This window comes from Anabas testudineus, chromosome 22 (genome assembly GCF_900324465.2).
Source record: "Anabas testudineus chromosome 22, fAnaTes1.2, whole genome shotgun sequence".
Taxonomy (NCBI): domain Eukaryota; kingdom Metazoa; phylum Chordata; class Actinopteri; order Anabantiformes; family Anabantidae; genus Anabas; species Anabas testudineus.
Genome location: NC_046630.1, coordinates 9,620,037 through 9,635,362, shown reverse-complemented (window position 1 = coordinate 9,635,362; position 15,326 = coordinate 9,620,037). Strand labels below are relative to the sequence as shown.

The following is a 15,326-nucleotide window of genomic DNA, read 5'->3' as shown; positions in this document are numbered from 1 at the left end:
TGCTTAAATATTCCTTCATTAATCAAGAACTGATTTCTTACGGCACTTTATCATACAGCATGCCTATTTGATTCAGATGTTTGAATGCTTTGTTGTGTGATGTTTTCCAGCTTTCTCAACACTCCCCTAACAAAATGTATTGTGCCTTTGTTTGAAAAATTAGGATTGAGTCATTAGGTTGATTTACAGTGAAAGCTATGCTTTACTGTGGGATCTTTCATTGCTTTTGCTTAATGAACATGGTGTGCACAGAAGATGTGAAATACTGTATGGTGACTGTGTGACTTGGAGGCTGTATTTACTCTGATCTTTACTCTAAACAGTTTATCATAAGCTTTCTCACTGCTGTAATTGGAACATGTTTTAATTCAGGTTATTCCAAATACGAGTCGACACTGCCATAATAAGAAAATTACCGTTACTGTCTGCTGAGCTTTCAGCCCACAGTGTAAAGTGCTGCAGCACCACCTCCTCCAGCTTCTCCAGTTTGGGGTGACTGTAAATAAATGGCTCATCTGGACCTATAAGTGATAATGATAGAGGATGTTAGTCACATTGAAGCAGCGTTTTCCTTGATATATTTTAAAGCACTTTTTGCGGTATCCAGGTAACTGCACAAACAAAATTAAGAACTTGACAACATATCTGTCAACATGCCTGATCTGAAGAATGTTGATTGATAAAATATGAGAAAGTGCTTGGGTACCAGCAGATGGCTTCACAAACATTCCTTCCATGTCACGGTAGAGGTCCATAAAGGTGGGAGTCCTCTGCAGCTCATTTCTCGCCCTGGACATTTCTGTAGAAAAGCGAAACATAAAGAATGCTTGTACCAAATGAGTTTTTTTAAATCAAACCATATATATAATTGAGTGTGCACAATATTAAGAATGAAAGAGGATGATGGGAATCTATTTCATGGGAAGTTACTGTATTTGTGTGGAAAACGTGCAAGAAATAAGCCAAGAGGTGGAGTGACTGGCCTCTGGATCCATCCATGATTCCCTGGATGTAAAAGAAGAGTGATCTGAGCCCCATCTGCATCAGCAACTCGTAGCCATGGTACAAGCTAATGCAAAGGGCAAAGTCACCCTCCAGCATACCCTGCTGTGGACCCTGTAGAGATCAAGACCATGGTAAGAATTTTATAAAAGTTTTATTTAAAAATGGCAAGTATTGGATTTAAAGAAATGTAATATTGGGCAGTTCAGTGTCCGAGTGTAAGAAACATACTGTATATAAGTGCTGCAATTCCTGTTGGGGAGTTCAATAGCTCTGCAAACTACAACCTTAGCTTAATTTATACCACTTCCTCAGTGTCACTAAAGGCTGAACAACATTATTTTGTAACGAATTTTACTGGTATACTGGCCATGGTACACAAATCTGATGTCTTGGTTGCTAAACATGCAATTTGGAATATTTGAACAGAGAGAGAAAACTTGTTTCTAATCATTAACTACCAGATAATGATCTAAAGCTTTCTAAATACAGTGATATATAGTATAGTAACCTGGACATGTCATTTTTTTAAACTGTCAAGACTTTCATAGACAGATGATGAGTATCATACAGTATTGTCTTTAGTTAGTATATTATAAGATTCTCAGTGTGTTGCGCATGCCTTGATGTGTGCTGGTGGGTTCTTGCGAAACTGATCCCTGGCAAGGATAATCTGGTATTTGGTGAGAGTCCTCAGGTCCTTGTGTGCCATCACCCGATTCTGAACCAGACGTGACATGAATTTCTCCAACACCTTAGCGGGAAGAGGAATAAATACATATAGAGGTCATCAATATTAGGCCATTTCCTGTTTTAAGCTGTAATGCATCAGGCTGAGTTGCTAGCACCTTGGCAAAACAAAGCCAGAAAGTGCATCCACACACACACACACACACACACACACACACACACACACACACACACACACACACACACACACACACACACACACACACACACACACATACACATACACATACACATACACACACACACACACACACACACGTTACTTTAATGGTAAACAAACTTGCAGAGACTTCACAGAAGCCTTACTTCAACAAGAGACACAATATAACACTAAAATTTGTTTGATTCTTTCTTCTTTTCTCTGCCCTCATTTCCTCATAATGGGAAGAAAGGGTGGAAGTAGTTTGTCAAATAGACAATTTTGGCAATATCTATTCATCCTCATGATGGCTGATAATGGGAGGCTGGGTCATTTCAATTTCAATTTCAGCTATTGGGAACTGCTGCTCTAGAAACTAAACAGAAAAAAAGGCTGTTGTGAAAGTGGGCTGCCCTTTAGAATCCCACTGGCATAGGGGAAAAAATGATTTTGTGACAGATGAAGAGCAATTTAGTTGTTTTGATTTGTAATGGTGCTGGAGTAATGAAGGACCACACTTAATTATGGTATGATGCAGAAAGTAGATCACATGTGCCCATTTATACACATCTATTTCTCTCTCAAAACGTATTCATTCTGTTGGCTATTCAAGCATCACAGTCAACATTTAGTACAGACTTAAAAAAATCTCAATTTAAAAGTTTTAAATATTAAGAATATTTATTTCTACTTCTACTATTAAAGGAACTGTATGCCTGGCACTTTTGTGTTGATTCTGTGTCTTTTATAATACCACTTGTCAATCACCCATGGGGCAGCTAGAACCAATAAAAAATAAGATATTAAGCTTGTCTCTTGAAGTGGAATCTGAGCTGACAGCTTGCCCCATTTCTGTGATACCTCAACCTGTTTCTCTTATGCCAGCGTGCTTCATGTGGCTTATGAAGACAAAGGCGAAGGGTTAAATAACAACCTTTAAACCTGCTGACCTTACAGAAAATATCAACAGCTATATCACCTAGCCACGAGTGTTCTTTCATGGGAGCATAAGGAGGCCAGCCCATCTTACCAGGCTTTTTGCTTCATTACACATGATACCATTTAAACTTGAAAACAGATCCCTCAACAGGTGTATGCCTATGGAAATTTATTGAGAAACTAAGGAACCACCTAAGGCTTTAAAAATTCAACTTTACAGAAATGATGCTATTTAATTTTTTAACAGAAATGTTTTAAAATGACATTTCCACTATTAATTAATCTGTTACTTAGGGCTTAGAAGACGGAGGAAGTCTTACCTTGTTAAGAAACCTCAATAGTAAATTAAAATAGCACTTTAATAAGTACAATGTTGAATAATACTTTCAATGGGAGGTATGTGCAATATATTAGCCACACTTCCCTTTTTGTATTTTTTTCTTAATTAGTAAAGATCTCATCCAGTCCTGCTTACAGACAAAAAGATAAGCTAGATGTTCCAGAAAATAGTATAGCCTTGTATATAAAGGGTTACATAAAAGGATAAGGACAAAAGGAGAAGAACTCAAATGAAATCATGTGGTAGATGACAAGGCTATAGCCTCCTCCAACCTTACTTTTGAGCATTAGTGACTGATGCATTAACCAGAAATGGCCAGATTTGGCCTGTTGCATCCACTGTTTATATGTAACTTATCTATTGTTCATAGATCACATTTTTACTGATCAGTCATCTTTGTCTGGACAGCAGCAAACATTGCGTATCATACTTTGATAGCATTTATTTGTATGTTTGAGAAGGATGTGCAAGAGGGAAAATTATGTCTGTCAACAGCAAGTGCGTGTACTTCAACCTCCCAGTCAACAAGAACAATAATAATAATAATATATATTATTAGGTTATGTATTTCTTGTTTCTAAAGAACAACATATTACACAGCTTCCTCATCACTGATCTGATTCAAAGTATTAAATTATATCCTCTGCAAGATGATAGGGCAAATGTAAAGTAGTTAACTTGTCATGAGGATTGCAGATAATTTGCATCACTGCAGGTTTAAAGTTGTAAACTACATGCTCCTCCTTCATGCTTCCTATTCCTCATATACTTGAATTAGTTTTATTTTAGCCTTACTGGTGGCATGGCCTGTCTCCAACACTCTGATTCAGATTTAATACTATTATTATATAAATCTATATATTCTAAATGGATTGCCACGAAATGTAGCACAACCATTCTTGGTGTCAAAAGCAAACTTATATTGGTGATTCCCTGACTTTACATCTAAGCTAATATAATTAATAATTTTAGCAAACAAAATTAAGATTTATGAGTTTATCTGTTGTTTAAACTTACTCAATTCCCCCCTATTAATCAGGACTGGAGGCTTTCACATATAAAGAGACGCCTTTGATACAGTTTCTTGTACAGAGCAATTCAGAGTCAACTAATCTAACTTGATCTAATTAAGCAAACATGATGATAGGCTAAACTATGTGTTCTAAAAGTCTAGATGTCTAGTAACTCATTAAGCAGTAATGCCTGATGTCTCATGTTAGATGGTACCATAAATGCATAGTGACATGTAAACAATGCACATTCGCACGCTGGCAGCTTAGAGCATTAAGACCTCAAGTTTAAAGCTGACAATGTAGAGCTCAGTCTGATCCTCTAAATAGCTTGTGTTGCATGGAAGTGGCTAGATTGTGTAGTGGTCACATTGCTGCCTTCCATGCGGGAAACTGAGGCTCGAATCCCAGCTGTGATCTACCTCCAGTAGGCTCCTTGCCCTGCCTGCCTCTGTACCTGGTACCTCACTGTAAGTCGCTTTGGATCAAATCATCTGCCAAATGACTAGATGTAAATGGATTAATCCTTTAGATTCAGGTAAAGTAATGATCTTTTCTCTGGCGCCACCCTAAGGCCAACTTTACATTTTGCCCTACAGGTGGTTGTCTCTGCATGTTTTATCCAACAAATTAGTTTGTTGTGCATTGATTTTCTGTAGTGAGTGTATATTATACTAAAAATTAATATCTGTGGGGTTTTGTGTGTCAGAGAGAAGCAGGCAGCATTAAGAGAAATGGCTGGCTACAAGGCACAACCTCATTCCCTCTTCTCTCATTTTCTCTCTTTGTAATTGACAGGTGGAGCACAATGTAGGAACGTGTGTGTGCAGCGGTCAGGCCCAGATTATAGGATTACACACAACCAGATTAGTGAGGTCACTGTTTTTGTCTGGTTAAATTGTGATGTGAACTAACAAATGGCCTTCCTTGTGACTATCATCCAAAAAAGAAATGCTATCATTTTTTAGCTGTGGTCCCAGTAATTAAACAATAATATAAATACAACAATATAAATAAATAATTAAATCATTTAGAGAATATTTTAAGATAATAAACAAACAGGCTGTGCATGTTAGATTTGGAAAGATTCCAGGGTCAGTAAGTTTTTTAAAAAGAGAAGAAGGAGAGGACGTGCGATCAATGACATTATTGTTTGGCACGACGCTAAGTGAAATGAGGTATCCACGAAAAACGCCATGCTGAAGGCAGGTATTAAAAGAAACTACAGTAAAGTGAACTCTCACTGCTGTAAGTCAACAATAGGATGGATGAGTGTGTGTCACTGACTCTTATGGGGGGAGATAGGAATAGTCAGAGATGGATTACTTTGCTCAGATGAAGCGTGGAAATTTCAATATGCTTAATTGTGTGATAAGCCCTAAAAAACATTTTCAGAATCATCACTGCTGTAAATCAAGACTCAAACACTGTGTAGGTTTTAAGGAACAGCTATGAACATCAAGACCCATATGGTGGTGCATGTGGATACACGCTGATGCCGTTTGCCAGCGCGTGGGGCCTGTTAGGTCTCCTTCCCTGTAGAGCATTGTGAGATGTGTGTATCTGTGTGTCTTTGTTTGTGAGTGTATTTACATGGAGACTCTCCCACAGATGGTAGAGTATTATATAATAGCCTCTGTACGTGCATGTTGAAGGGTGCAACATGGTGGTTGGCTGCTGCAGCAACACAGATCGGAGGAAATCCTGCCTAGTCTGTCCCCTAGTGCAAGTTCAAGTCTGTTCATAATTAAAACTCCTTACTAAAATAAAAGTATGTGCAATAGCAACAACACACAAACTAACTGTTTAAAGTGCACTGTTATCCCTTTTTACGTCTTATTTTGCTGTTTTGTATTCTGCTTGCTAGTACACATAGACAGTCATAGCTGTTCTTGCACACATCATCAGCGCCTGCTGCTTGCTGCCGCTGGGTGTAAAGACGTCCAACAGTTTCTTAAAGTAAAACTAAATCTATATATCTTCTATATCTGTAACAAAACTGTAAAAGCTACTGTGGGGAGTTATGTTTCACTAGTTTTTATATGTTATAAGCTATATAACTGATCAATCAATGAAGAAGATAATCTAAAATATATATACATATATATATATAATTTTTTTTTTTTTTAATCTGATTGCGAAATAATAACCATAAACTTTGAAACTCCTGAAGCCGCTGTTCAGCACCCATGCTGACAATCTGGGGGCACCAACTTAGTACCCTGTGGGATTACTCTGGTGTGGGGGGGTCTCCGGACCCGGGTGGGGGTCTCGGGTATTTATCGTCTCGGGAGGAGGAGGGGCTCCATAGGCAGCGTCACGTGGTCCGCCGTCCTCCTCCGTAAATACCGCGTCCATGTCCAGCTCGGACCGGAGAGGAGCCGCGCTGCTCTGCACCGCTAAATCTGACGAGCTCCTCGTTTGTTTTTAACACAGGACCGGGTTTATTCTACTCCGTGTACCATTAAAAACACCGGTGATCCGAACACGAAAAGCTTTGTTGACAACACAGTATCGTAAAGGGTTGTTCCGTCGACGTTGGAAACAAAAAAGATTAACACTCAGTCGACGATTCTTTACTTCTTTTGTTATTTTTTTGGTCAGCTGTTTTTCCTCGGTAGGTAACGTCACTAGTCTAACGACCAGAAATGGACCGAGGCGGCTGCCAGATGAGCGGCGGCGGAGGCGGCGGAGGCGGCGGCAGCGGGCCCGACCAACACGGGGTGATCACACTGGAGGACCTGGAGTCTTTCTCGGAAGACCAGTTGTCCGACTCGGGCAATGGCAGCCTGGAAGAAGAAGGGGAAACCATGGAGGAGGACGAAGATCACGATCGACTGTTGCACTATTGGCAGGACGTAGCGAGAGGACACCAAGTGGACGTCCCTCAAGGTAAAACAGCAAAACAACATGAATGCTGCAGCTGAAACACAAACCAGACACGAACAGGGCTCAGCCTAAGCAGATAAACTCAACCTGAACTGGTAGATTTCTGTCTTCAGCTTTGGCAACAGAAACTCAACCAACCACATGTTTTACTCCAGGCATAACTTTGTTACTACCTCGTACATTGTCCTACTTTCTATCAAAGCACCCTAATCAGTTTTTGCAAGCATGTTTTTTAACTTTTAGCTGTGAAAAAGTTCAATATGAGGGCAAACAGTGGAGAATACACTCAAAAAGTTCAACTCCTTGCATGCAGACATGTAATATAAGGCGTAAAACTGCCATAATAACAGCAAAGTCGTGTTTCCTGTGTGGTCATGAGTCAATAATGTAACTGATATAAAATTTGCTATATGAAAAACACTATATGTCAACTTAGTGTGTGTATTCGGCCCACCTAAAAGAGGGATTTTGTCAGTTTTGTGCATGTTTTGAGTCACATGAAACTGTGTCAAACAGAAATCAAGAGATTACAGTATTTACAATCAGTACAGCAAGTAAATGGAAGTCAATGTACATACAAGCCTGCCTTTTTAGATCAGTCAAAATGCTCAGATCCTGTCTACAAAAATTGTCATTAATTATGTTGTTATGAGGCATTTAATACCAATTATTAGTTTTTTCCATAAAGGATTTGATATTTTAATAGCTAACTGACACAGTATCATTGACACAATAAAACATCATTATAGTAATGTACTGTACTACAGCATTGTCAGTATGGTTATAGTATAATATACTAATATAACATAATATGATAACGCTATAATAACTGTATGATTTGGAGCTATAGTAGCAAAAAAGCACAACAGAAAATTAGCAGAAAATCACACAAATTTATCTGGTACTTTATATGCTAAAAATACTTTTTTGTGGCAGCAAAACAGACGACAAAAAAAGAAAAACAGTCAACGTATGACTGAATAAGTAAAAACATGTCTGCTGCCTCCACTAAAGTGAATAGTTTAACGAAGGGGATCCTCTCATATTTGTTGTACCCACAATAATTCATCATTGGCTGTGAGTTTATTGAATGATTAGATTATTTCAAGCTCAGCATGAAAAAAAGAGAGCAGGAAACAAACTGTGCACAGCTACATAAAAAGAAAGGGTGCTTTGTTTTACTGGGAAATGCAAAGGATAATCTAAGAGTGTTAGACAGGCCATGATAAACACTGGGCACGCACATGAAATGTGTGACGTTCGATTATACACTACAGTATATCCTGACAAAAAATGAATTGTCTAATTTTTACATTTACAATTTACATCAGCTATGTTCAGCTTATGATTGCAACACCAAAGGCGGAAGGGGGTGTGAATTTGTAGTTGCTTTTTATCTCCCGGATTTGTAACTTCAAGTCAAAAGGTTCACCCCAGGCAATTACAACCCTGCACTTTAAATTCTAAAGAAATGGAAGGTGGAACAGTCTTCATTTGCTAGACCTAATGACTCCAGAGGAGGACAGAGTTACTAGTGCATGAATATAATGTATGGTGTGGGTTCATACATTGTAACCATGCATTTATATGTCTCTGTATGCATGAACTGTGTGGAATGTGGTCAAGACTGCACAGGGTTAAAGTGATTAGAGCCCCTGATCAGTAGATAAGCCCAGCCTTGGCTTTGAGCATTCACTTGAGCTGTGCCTCAGGCAGCACAAACCTGCGGGCACATATGTTCTAAAACGCCCTGTCCTTTATATTTGCCATTGGCAGACTTTGTATTTAATTTGAAGTGGCAGCTTATCTTTTCAAAGGGTTAATATGACTTTACGTCTTATTCACACGTTTATGTGGTATAGAAAAAATATTATTAAAATATTATTCCAGTCTCTCATATTTCCATAAATTAATCTCAGGTTGATCTCCATTCCAACATTGTTTTAAAACACAATTGACCAATATACTGTATTTAAAAAGGACCTGAATTAAATTTTTGTGTTCGTGCCTTCAGCCAGTGGTAAGCTTTTGGTTACAACTGCAGTTGTTTTGAACTCTTGAGACTTTCAGATCACTGGAAAACACAGCTCTTGAATACACCATTGTGAACAATGGAGCCATTCATATAAAATAAATGTCAGTAATTTCATTCCTGGTTCAGTGCAATAACACGCTGTTTTCAAAATTAAGATAGATAACTGCACATTTTAGGGCACAAAATATTGACAGTGAATTTAAAAACAGTCATAATAATATACGCCAGGGTCTCCAAATCTTTCTGTCTTGTGACCTTTGAACAGGAAGCATCATCTATGTATGACCCCATCTCTAGATTATTACATTGTTTACTAAGGAACATTTTCCTCAAGAAAATATGCAAAATATGCATTATTAGAGAAAACTGTAAAACAAATTGTAATAGAAAAAAATAATTTGCCGCACAAGACATGTTTTTCCATTCCCAACACCAAGTTGGGAACCACCATCTTAAGCTGTTTGCCATCTAACTGCAAACTTAGAATCTAGCAACAGGTAGACTCATCCATCTTTCTCTCTAGCACTAATGAGAGTCGCTTGTTGGTGACTTTGTGACTCAGGGGGGATTAGTTACCTTGTCTGTACTGTACTAAGGTTGTGGCTGATAAGTCACTGCACTACCTAACTGTAGCCTTAATCGGGAAGGGGTCAGGTTGAGTGGGGTGAGGTTTGACCAGTTTATTATGCAGTATACTGAATGCACATATTTACTTTATACACTGGCGAATATTAGCTAATGATAAAAGCTCACATTTAATCCTACTGTAGCTACCTAATAACTTGTCTTTTCTGTCACTTACTGTAAAAAATGCCACAGAGAGGTACCACCTTTAAGATTAAATTAGTATCCATGACAACAGTATCATTGTAGCCTCTAATACAGTATAATGGCTGTAAACAACTTTTGAGTCATGACCTGTTGCAAAAAACAATAGTGGACCAAAACCCCTTTACGTGCACGTTCCAGTACTGAAGCTCTGTACTGGAAGCAAAGGCATTACTATTTACAGCATATACTCAAAGGTGGCCAGAGAAGCAGATATCAACAACATAGATGCATGATGGCCTCATAGCTTGTAAACAAAATAGAATGTATTGCTCCAAAGATTAAGGTTAGCACCTCAAATAGCCAACAGCGAGTTTTTACTTTACTATTATCGAAACAAAATGAACAATTGCTGCCTTAGTCTCCCTTCATAAATATTGACATAAATAGATTTGTTTACACATCCAGCAATCTACAAAAAGAAAAAAGGTCTTTTTACTCTTGTAAATAACACAAATTCTACTTAATGGAATTGTGACAGGCTGTTTGAAACAGCAAACAAAAAACAAATATGTGCAGGTATATGTGGTCTCTTTCCATCAGTCCACAGCGGTTTATCATGAGTGCCACTGGAAACATGCATTCATATCACAGGACAGTGGTGGGTTAAGTATATCATGGCATGAAAAATCACGCACACAACATTGTTTCTTAAGTAAGGTGGCTTTGGGTTTAACGTCATCAAGCCAGTCAGTTGAGATGCAAAACCACAAGAGGCCTCATTCTAGCCAAACACTACTGGCTCTACCCAGTAACGTATGTACAGTTAAACCTGTCTACAAAACCTGTCTACAAAAACCGCAATCCTGTTGTGGATTGTGTTTGTTTGTTTGTTTTTTTCATACCCAGACTGTGTAAGAAATCCTTTAATGAAAATAACAAATCACCTCCTGAGGACAACTGAGAACCCTGTCAAAACAATACTGCCAAATTAAAGTCTGTTTTTCAGTAAAAAAAAAAAAAAGTGAGAGGAAGCAGAGCCAGATTGAATGGGCACGTGACTACTAACCTGTATTGATGAGAAAGCCCAGGTACAAAAGCAAGAGCGTGTGTTGACTGTTCTGTGTCAACACTAAGCGGCTCTGGAGGTGCTGCCAGAGGCAGTGATGAATTTGCTTGAGCTGACATACCGGTCTGCTCTGTATTTGTTGGTAACCATGCAGTGCTTGTGCCGTTTCCCTCTTCTTCTGTCATTATACGTCAAACTAAGAATTGCTTTTCTGTGAAATGTTTGTGCTTATCCTACACAAGCCCCTAGATTTCATAAGGTCCTGCAAAGCTAGTGCAGATGGACACAGCTGTACCTCAAGCCACTGCTTTGTTTGTTGTCAGATGACTGATCACATAGGTAAAACAGACCCGTCTTATTCAGTTGTCCTTGTTGTCTGTTGATTGACAAAATGTGGCTGAACCCGGATCACCTTAAGCCTCTTGTGTTTCATGGTTCAACACTGGAACATAATGCTATTGTGACTGCAAAAAAACTAGTGGATAAATTATGTTACACTGCTTTAAAAGCATTGGCTACTGCTGTAGGTCGTCTCTGTTAACACCAGTCTATACCTGGCCTTGGGCAGCTTTAGTGACTGTACTCTCCATCAGTTCTAATAAACATTACTCTCTGCGTCATCCTGGCACAGTGCACCGCCCATTTGGCAGCTTCTTCTCATACCGACTACCAACACAGTCTGCCAGCAGTTTACTGGAAGTGAGGATGTTTTACAGGTTTTATACAGGAGTCTAAAAATGCAGTGCATGGGAGTAATCGAACTATATAAATACATTGTAGGTATCTGACAATCATAGGAGAGGCCATGCATAGTTTGCTTTCATTTTAATTGCCGTAACACGGAAGCCTAAACTAGAATCGTAAAAAGAGGCGGCTACATATTGAGTTTCTGACTATTATGGAGCCATAGTAAGCATTTCAGTCACAACAAAGGGTTCTGTCTAACACAAACAGACAATTTGTTTGCTATTGTGTCAACAGTATTTTATTTTTGATCCACTGTTTAAACTGACCAAGTATTGTTTGTTTGTCATTGACAGATATGGCAGAACCTATCCAACAGCTAACCAGCAACAACCAAGGACGCAGCAACAGGGAACACATCCCCTTCACCCTGCTCACACGGAAAGAGAAGGTGTCTGATTTTTTATATTTGAATTGCGACAAATGATCTATATAGCTTCCTGACCTAATCTAATGTAGAAAATTGGGGCTGAATTGATTTTTTTAATGATATCCTGTAGTGCACATGCAGTATGACAAGCACCATCACTTGTCTGCAACTACATGCAGAACCTCTGTGTAAGGCTATGGGTCAGCTATTTATTTTCAACAAGATGATCTTGTCACCCAATACAATAAGGCATTTAAACTCCTTAGGGGTCATATAAATAAAGAGAGCTAATTGGTTTAACTTGAGTTAATTAGTTCATTTAAACTTGGCTGAAGTCTTCGGTTAAACAAAGGACAATCATGGCATCTTATTTTTAGAACAGGTTTCAATGCCTTGTAAAAAAGGACAGTACACTGACAGAGTACAGAGGTGACACACGACATATACTGTTTAAATAGGAATACCTCTCCACTCACATTTATCAATTATTTCATGTACATTAGTATCTAAATATTCAGCAGACTTTAAGGTTATCAGCCAGCCCTGAATGTCATTTTATGGTAGGTAAAAGAAGTCAGGAAATTTAATGAAGGCTGTAAAGAAATACTGAATAAATCACTGAAATACATATAGTTGCATTACACCATTTACCATGTGAACCTCTTTTGCCCAAATACAAATTTAAATCTGTGGAAAAACTAACTAATGTAGGTCTTAAAGGATCTCAGCAGCAAGTAGCAGAGGTTGTGTAGGGTGTATTTGTCACAGTATTAATAAAGTGACTAATTTCTAACTCCGTACCTCTCTTGTTATCTGTACTTTTCTAGTGTGGGGAGCTCCTCTATGAGAAACGCCACTACGAAAAGGGCCACTGGGCTTGTATAACAATGCGTGAGGACACTTATGAACAGAGTATCTGCTATGGTTTCATGAGAATAATGAGATACATATGCCAGCAGAACTCTTTAGGTGAGTTTACAAGCAAGGAACATTTTGACACAGAGAGGTTCCTTTTGAATCTCAGCCTTGTCTCTTCTATTTAATTTACTTTTTCAATCCATTTTCTTCATCTAGGTGACTACCTGGGAATGACACTTCCTATCGTGACAGTGGTGCGCACAGATGAGAACCACTCTGTGATCTCCCACGATGTCACTGTGGCATACTACCTTCCCATTGAGCATCAGGCCCAACCCCCACAACCACATGACAGCGAGATCATCATAGAGATCTGGCCTGCCACAGTTGTATACACAAGGTCAGTAAAAACTCAAATTTGGGTGAATTGTGTGATTAAGTGATCAAATCAGGTAGAATTATAATTTGGCTAGTTTATTATGTTGCTGTTGAAGAGTAGATTTACACAAGCACCATTTCCTCTTTATCTCTTCCAGGGCCTTCACCGGTCCGACTAATGAAGTGACCATCATTAACCAGATCAATGCCATGGCAGAGCTGCTAGACTCTCCTGGTGTGTGTGTCAACGACTCCTTTATTGTGGCTGGCTACACCAACCCTGCTCACAGCAATCGTCAGAATGAGATCTGGTTCCTAGAGAGACGCTAAAGGACGAGAGGAGTACCCAGTATACTGTCTTTGATCCTTGAACCTTTGTGTCAATGTTCGGAAGCATTTACTACAGTACTGCAAAAAGACTCCCTAAAAACTGCCCCAGCTAAGCATTTAGCCCGGCACACCAAACTGGGGCTTGATGGGGGAAAAAAACAGAAAAAAGAATCACCCCAACCTCTACTCTCATTGCTTTTTCATTCATGTTTTGTAATTACTGAACTAAATCACTGCCATGCTCTAATGGACATAACACAGATACTAGTTTAGGCACAGCTTACATCTCCTGCTCTTAACACTGAGGTGGCTGAATGGCAAACACTCTTTCCTAAGCACAGCGCCCTGTTGTTAAACGTTTAGTAAAATAGTTTTGACTCTTGGGAGGTCTGTGAACACAGTGACAAATGTACAACAGCCTGTTTTTACCATAGTGGGAGCACATTTCCCAGTGGGGATTCTAGCCTTATTGTATCTCCTTTCTGTTTGTGGCACAACTACGCTGACTTGTCATATGTGGTGAAGATCAATGCAATGTTAAACAACCACTAAACAATATCCAAACCAGAACTTGTGGCTTCAGTCCTAAATAAGCTCAACACAATGGATGACACAAAGTCAGAAAAGTTAACACATGAAATCATGAATGTACAAAACTACAGGGTGAAAACAAGAATCACATTTCTACAAACCAAATGCTAAAAGCTGAATTTACTGCTGAATGACAATCACAACAAAGTACTTACATACATCATTTTCTCTATAATGCAAATGAGTGCATTCTCCATGCTTCAAGTCTCTTTCACACGCAGGAATTGTTAGCCATGTACCTCTCGCTCACTCTTTCAATTTTCTGTTAGTGAGCATTTACTACAGTACAGCAGATACCACTGCTGTTGAGTTGAATGCAACCAAGAAAAAATATACTGTAGCACAGAGTATATCTCTACTGTAATTATTGCAAATCTGTTTTTGTAAGGAAATGAAAGATAAGAGTCTGTCTTAGTTAAAGTTCCTTTGAATGTTATATGACCAATCTGAAAAGTCTATATAGTCATCATAACACAAAATGTTCTGTCTTCACTATATTTTAAAATGAAATATAAAAGCAACAAAAACAGTGTCAAATCAGCTACATTTACAGTTCAGAGTAATATAAGAATGTTTCTGCTTTTGCTGCCAGTGAAATTATAAATTGCATTTAAATACTGTAACGTTAATATGGAAACACCTGCAAAGACATGATAAATGTAGAGTTTTCTCTTCAAGAGTTTGGTTTTATGGGAACATCACGTGTAAAGATTATATTTGTTTCCTTTCTTTTTGCTTATTTTCTGTGTTTTGTAAATGTGCTGTACTGTGAAATTCAAGTGCAACAACATGAGCTACTGTGGTTTTCTTTGTTCAATAAAAACGTGCTTGTCTCTTGTCTTTTGAAACCTATAGAGATGCTGAGCTTTACTGGGCACATAAACCAGATACACTTGCTACACAATCCAAGAAGTGAAGCACAAACAGAATTTTAAGTGTATTAAATGCTTGATATTTGACATCTCCATGTTTTGACACATGCAATACAGTTGATCATTTACTTTCTTTAAAAAATGTCATAACTGAGCAGTTTTTATGGATTAAAATATGATAAGCTCCATAATGAGCATTAAGTGTAACCTTACTGCAAAAATGGCATCCTTCTCTTTGTTGG

At 38.4% G+C, this 15,326-nt stretch overlaps 2 protein-coding genes across 3 annotated transcripts in view; one reads left to right on the top strand and one right to left on the bottom strand.

Annotated features, from left to right (window-relative positions):
• fancm (FA complementation group M) overlaps window positions 1-15,326 on the bottom strand; it is a 31,761-nt gene that overhangs the window by 12,938 nt on the left and 3,497 nt on the right. For both annotated transcript variants that reach the window (XM_026339087.1, XM_026339088.1), the window contains exons 5-8: window positions 1,625-1,756; window positions 984-1,116; window positions 707-799; window positions 417-521 (exon numbers count right to left, since the gene is read on the bottom strand). In XM_026339087.1, the coding sequence (XP_026194872.1) occupies window positions 417-521; window positions 707-799; window positions 984-1,116; window positions 1,625-1,756 (463 nt within the window). The remainder of the gene's footprint in view (window positions 1-416; window positions 522-706; window positions 800-983; window positions 1,117-1,624; window positions 1,757-15,326) is intronic.
• Window positions 6,521-15,064, top strand: soul3 (heme-binding protein soul3). Its single transcript, XM_026339090.1, has 5 exons — window positions 6,521-7,072; window positions 11,982-12,076; window positions 12,883-13,024; window positions 13,130-13,313; window positions 13,450-15,064. Exons 1-5 carry the CDS (start codon window positions 6,829-6,831, stop codon window positions 13,619-13,621), a joined length of 837 nt encoding a protein of 278 aa, XP_026194875.1. The 5' UTR covers window positions 6,521-6,828; the 3' UTR covers window positions 13,622-15,064.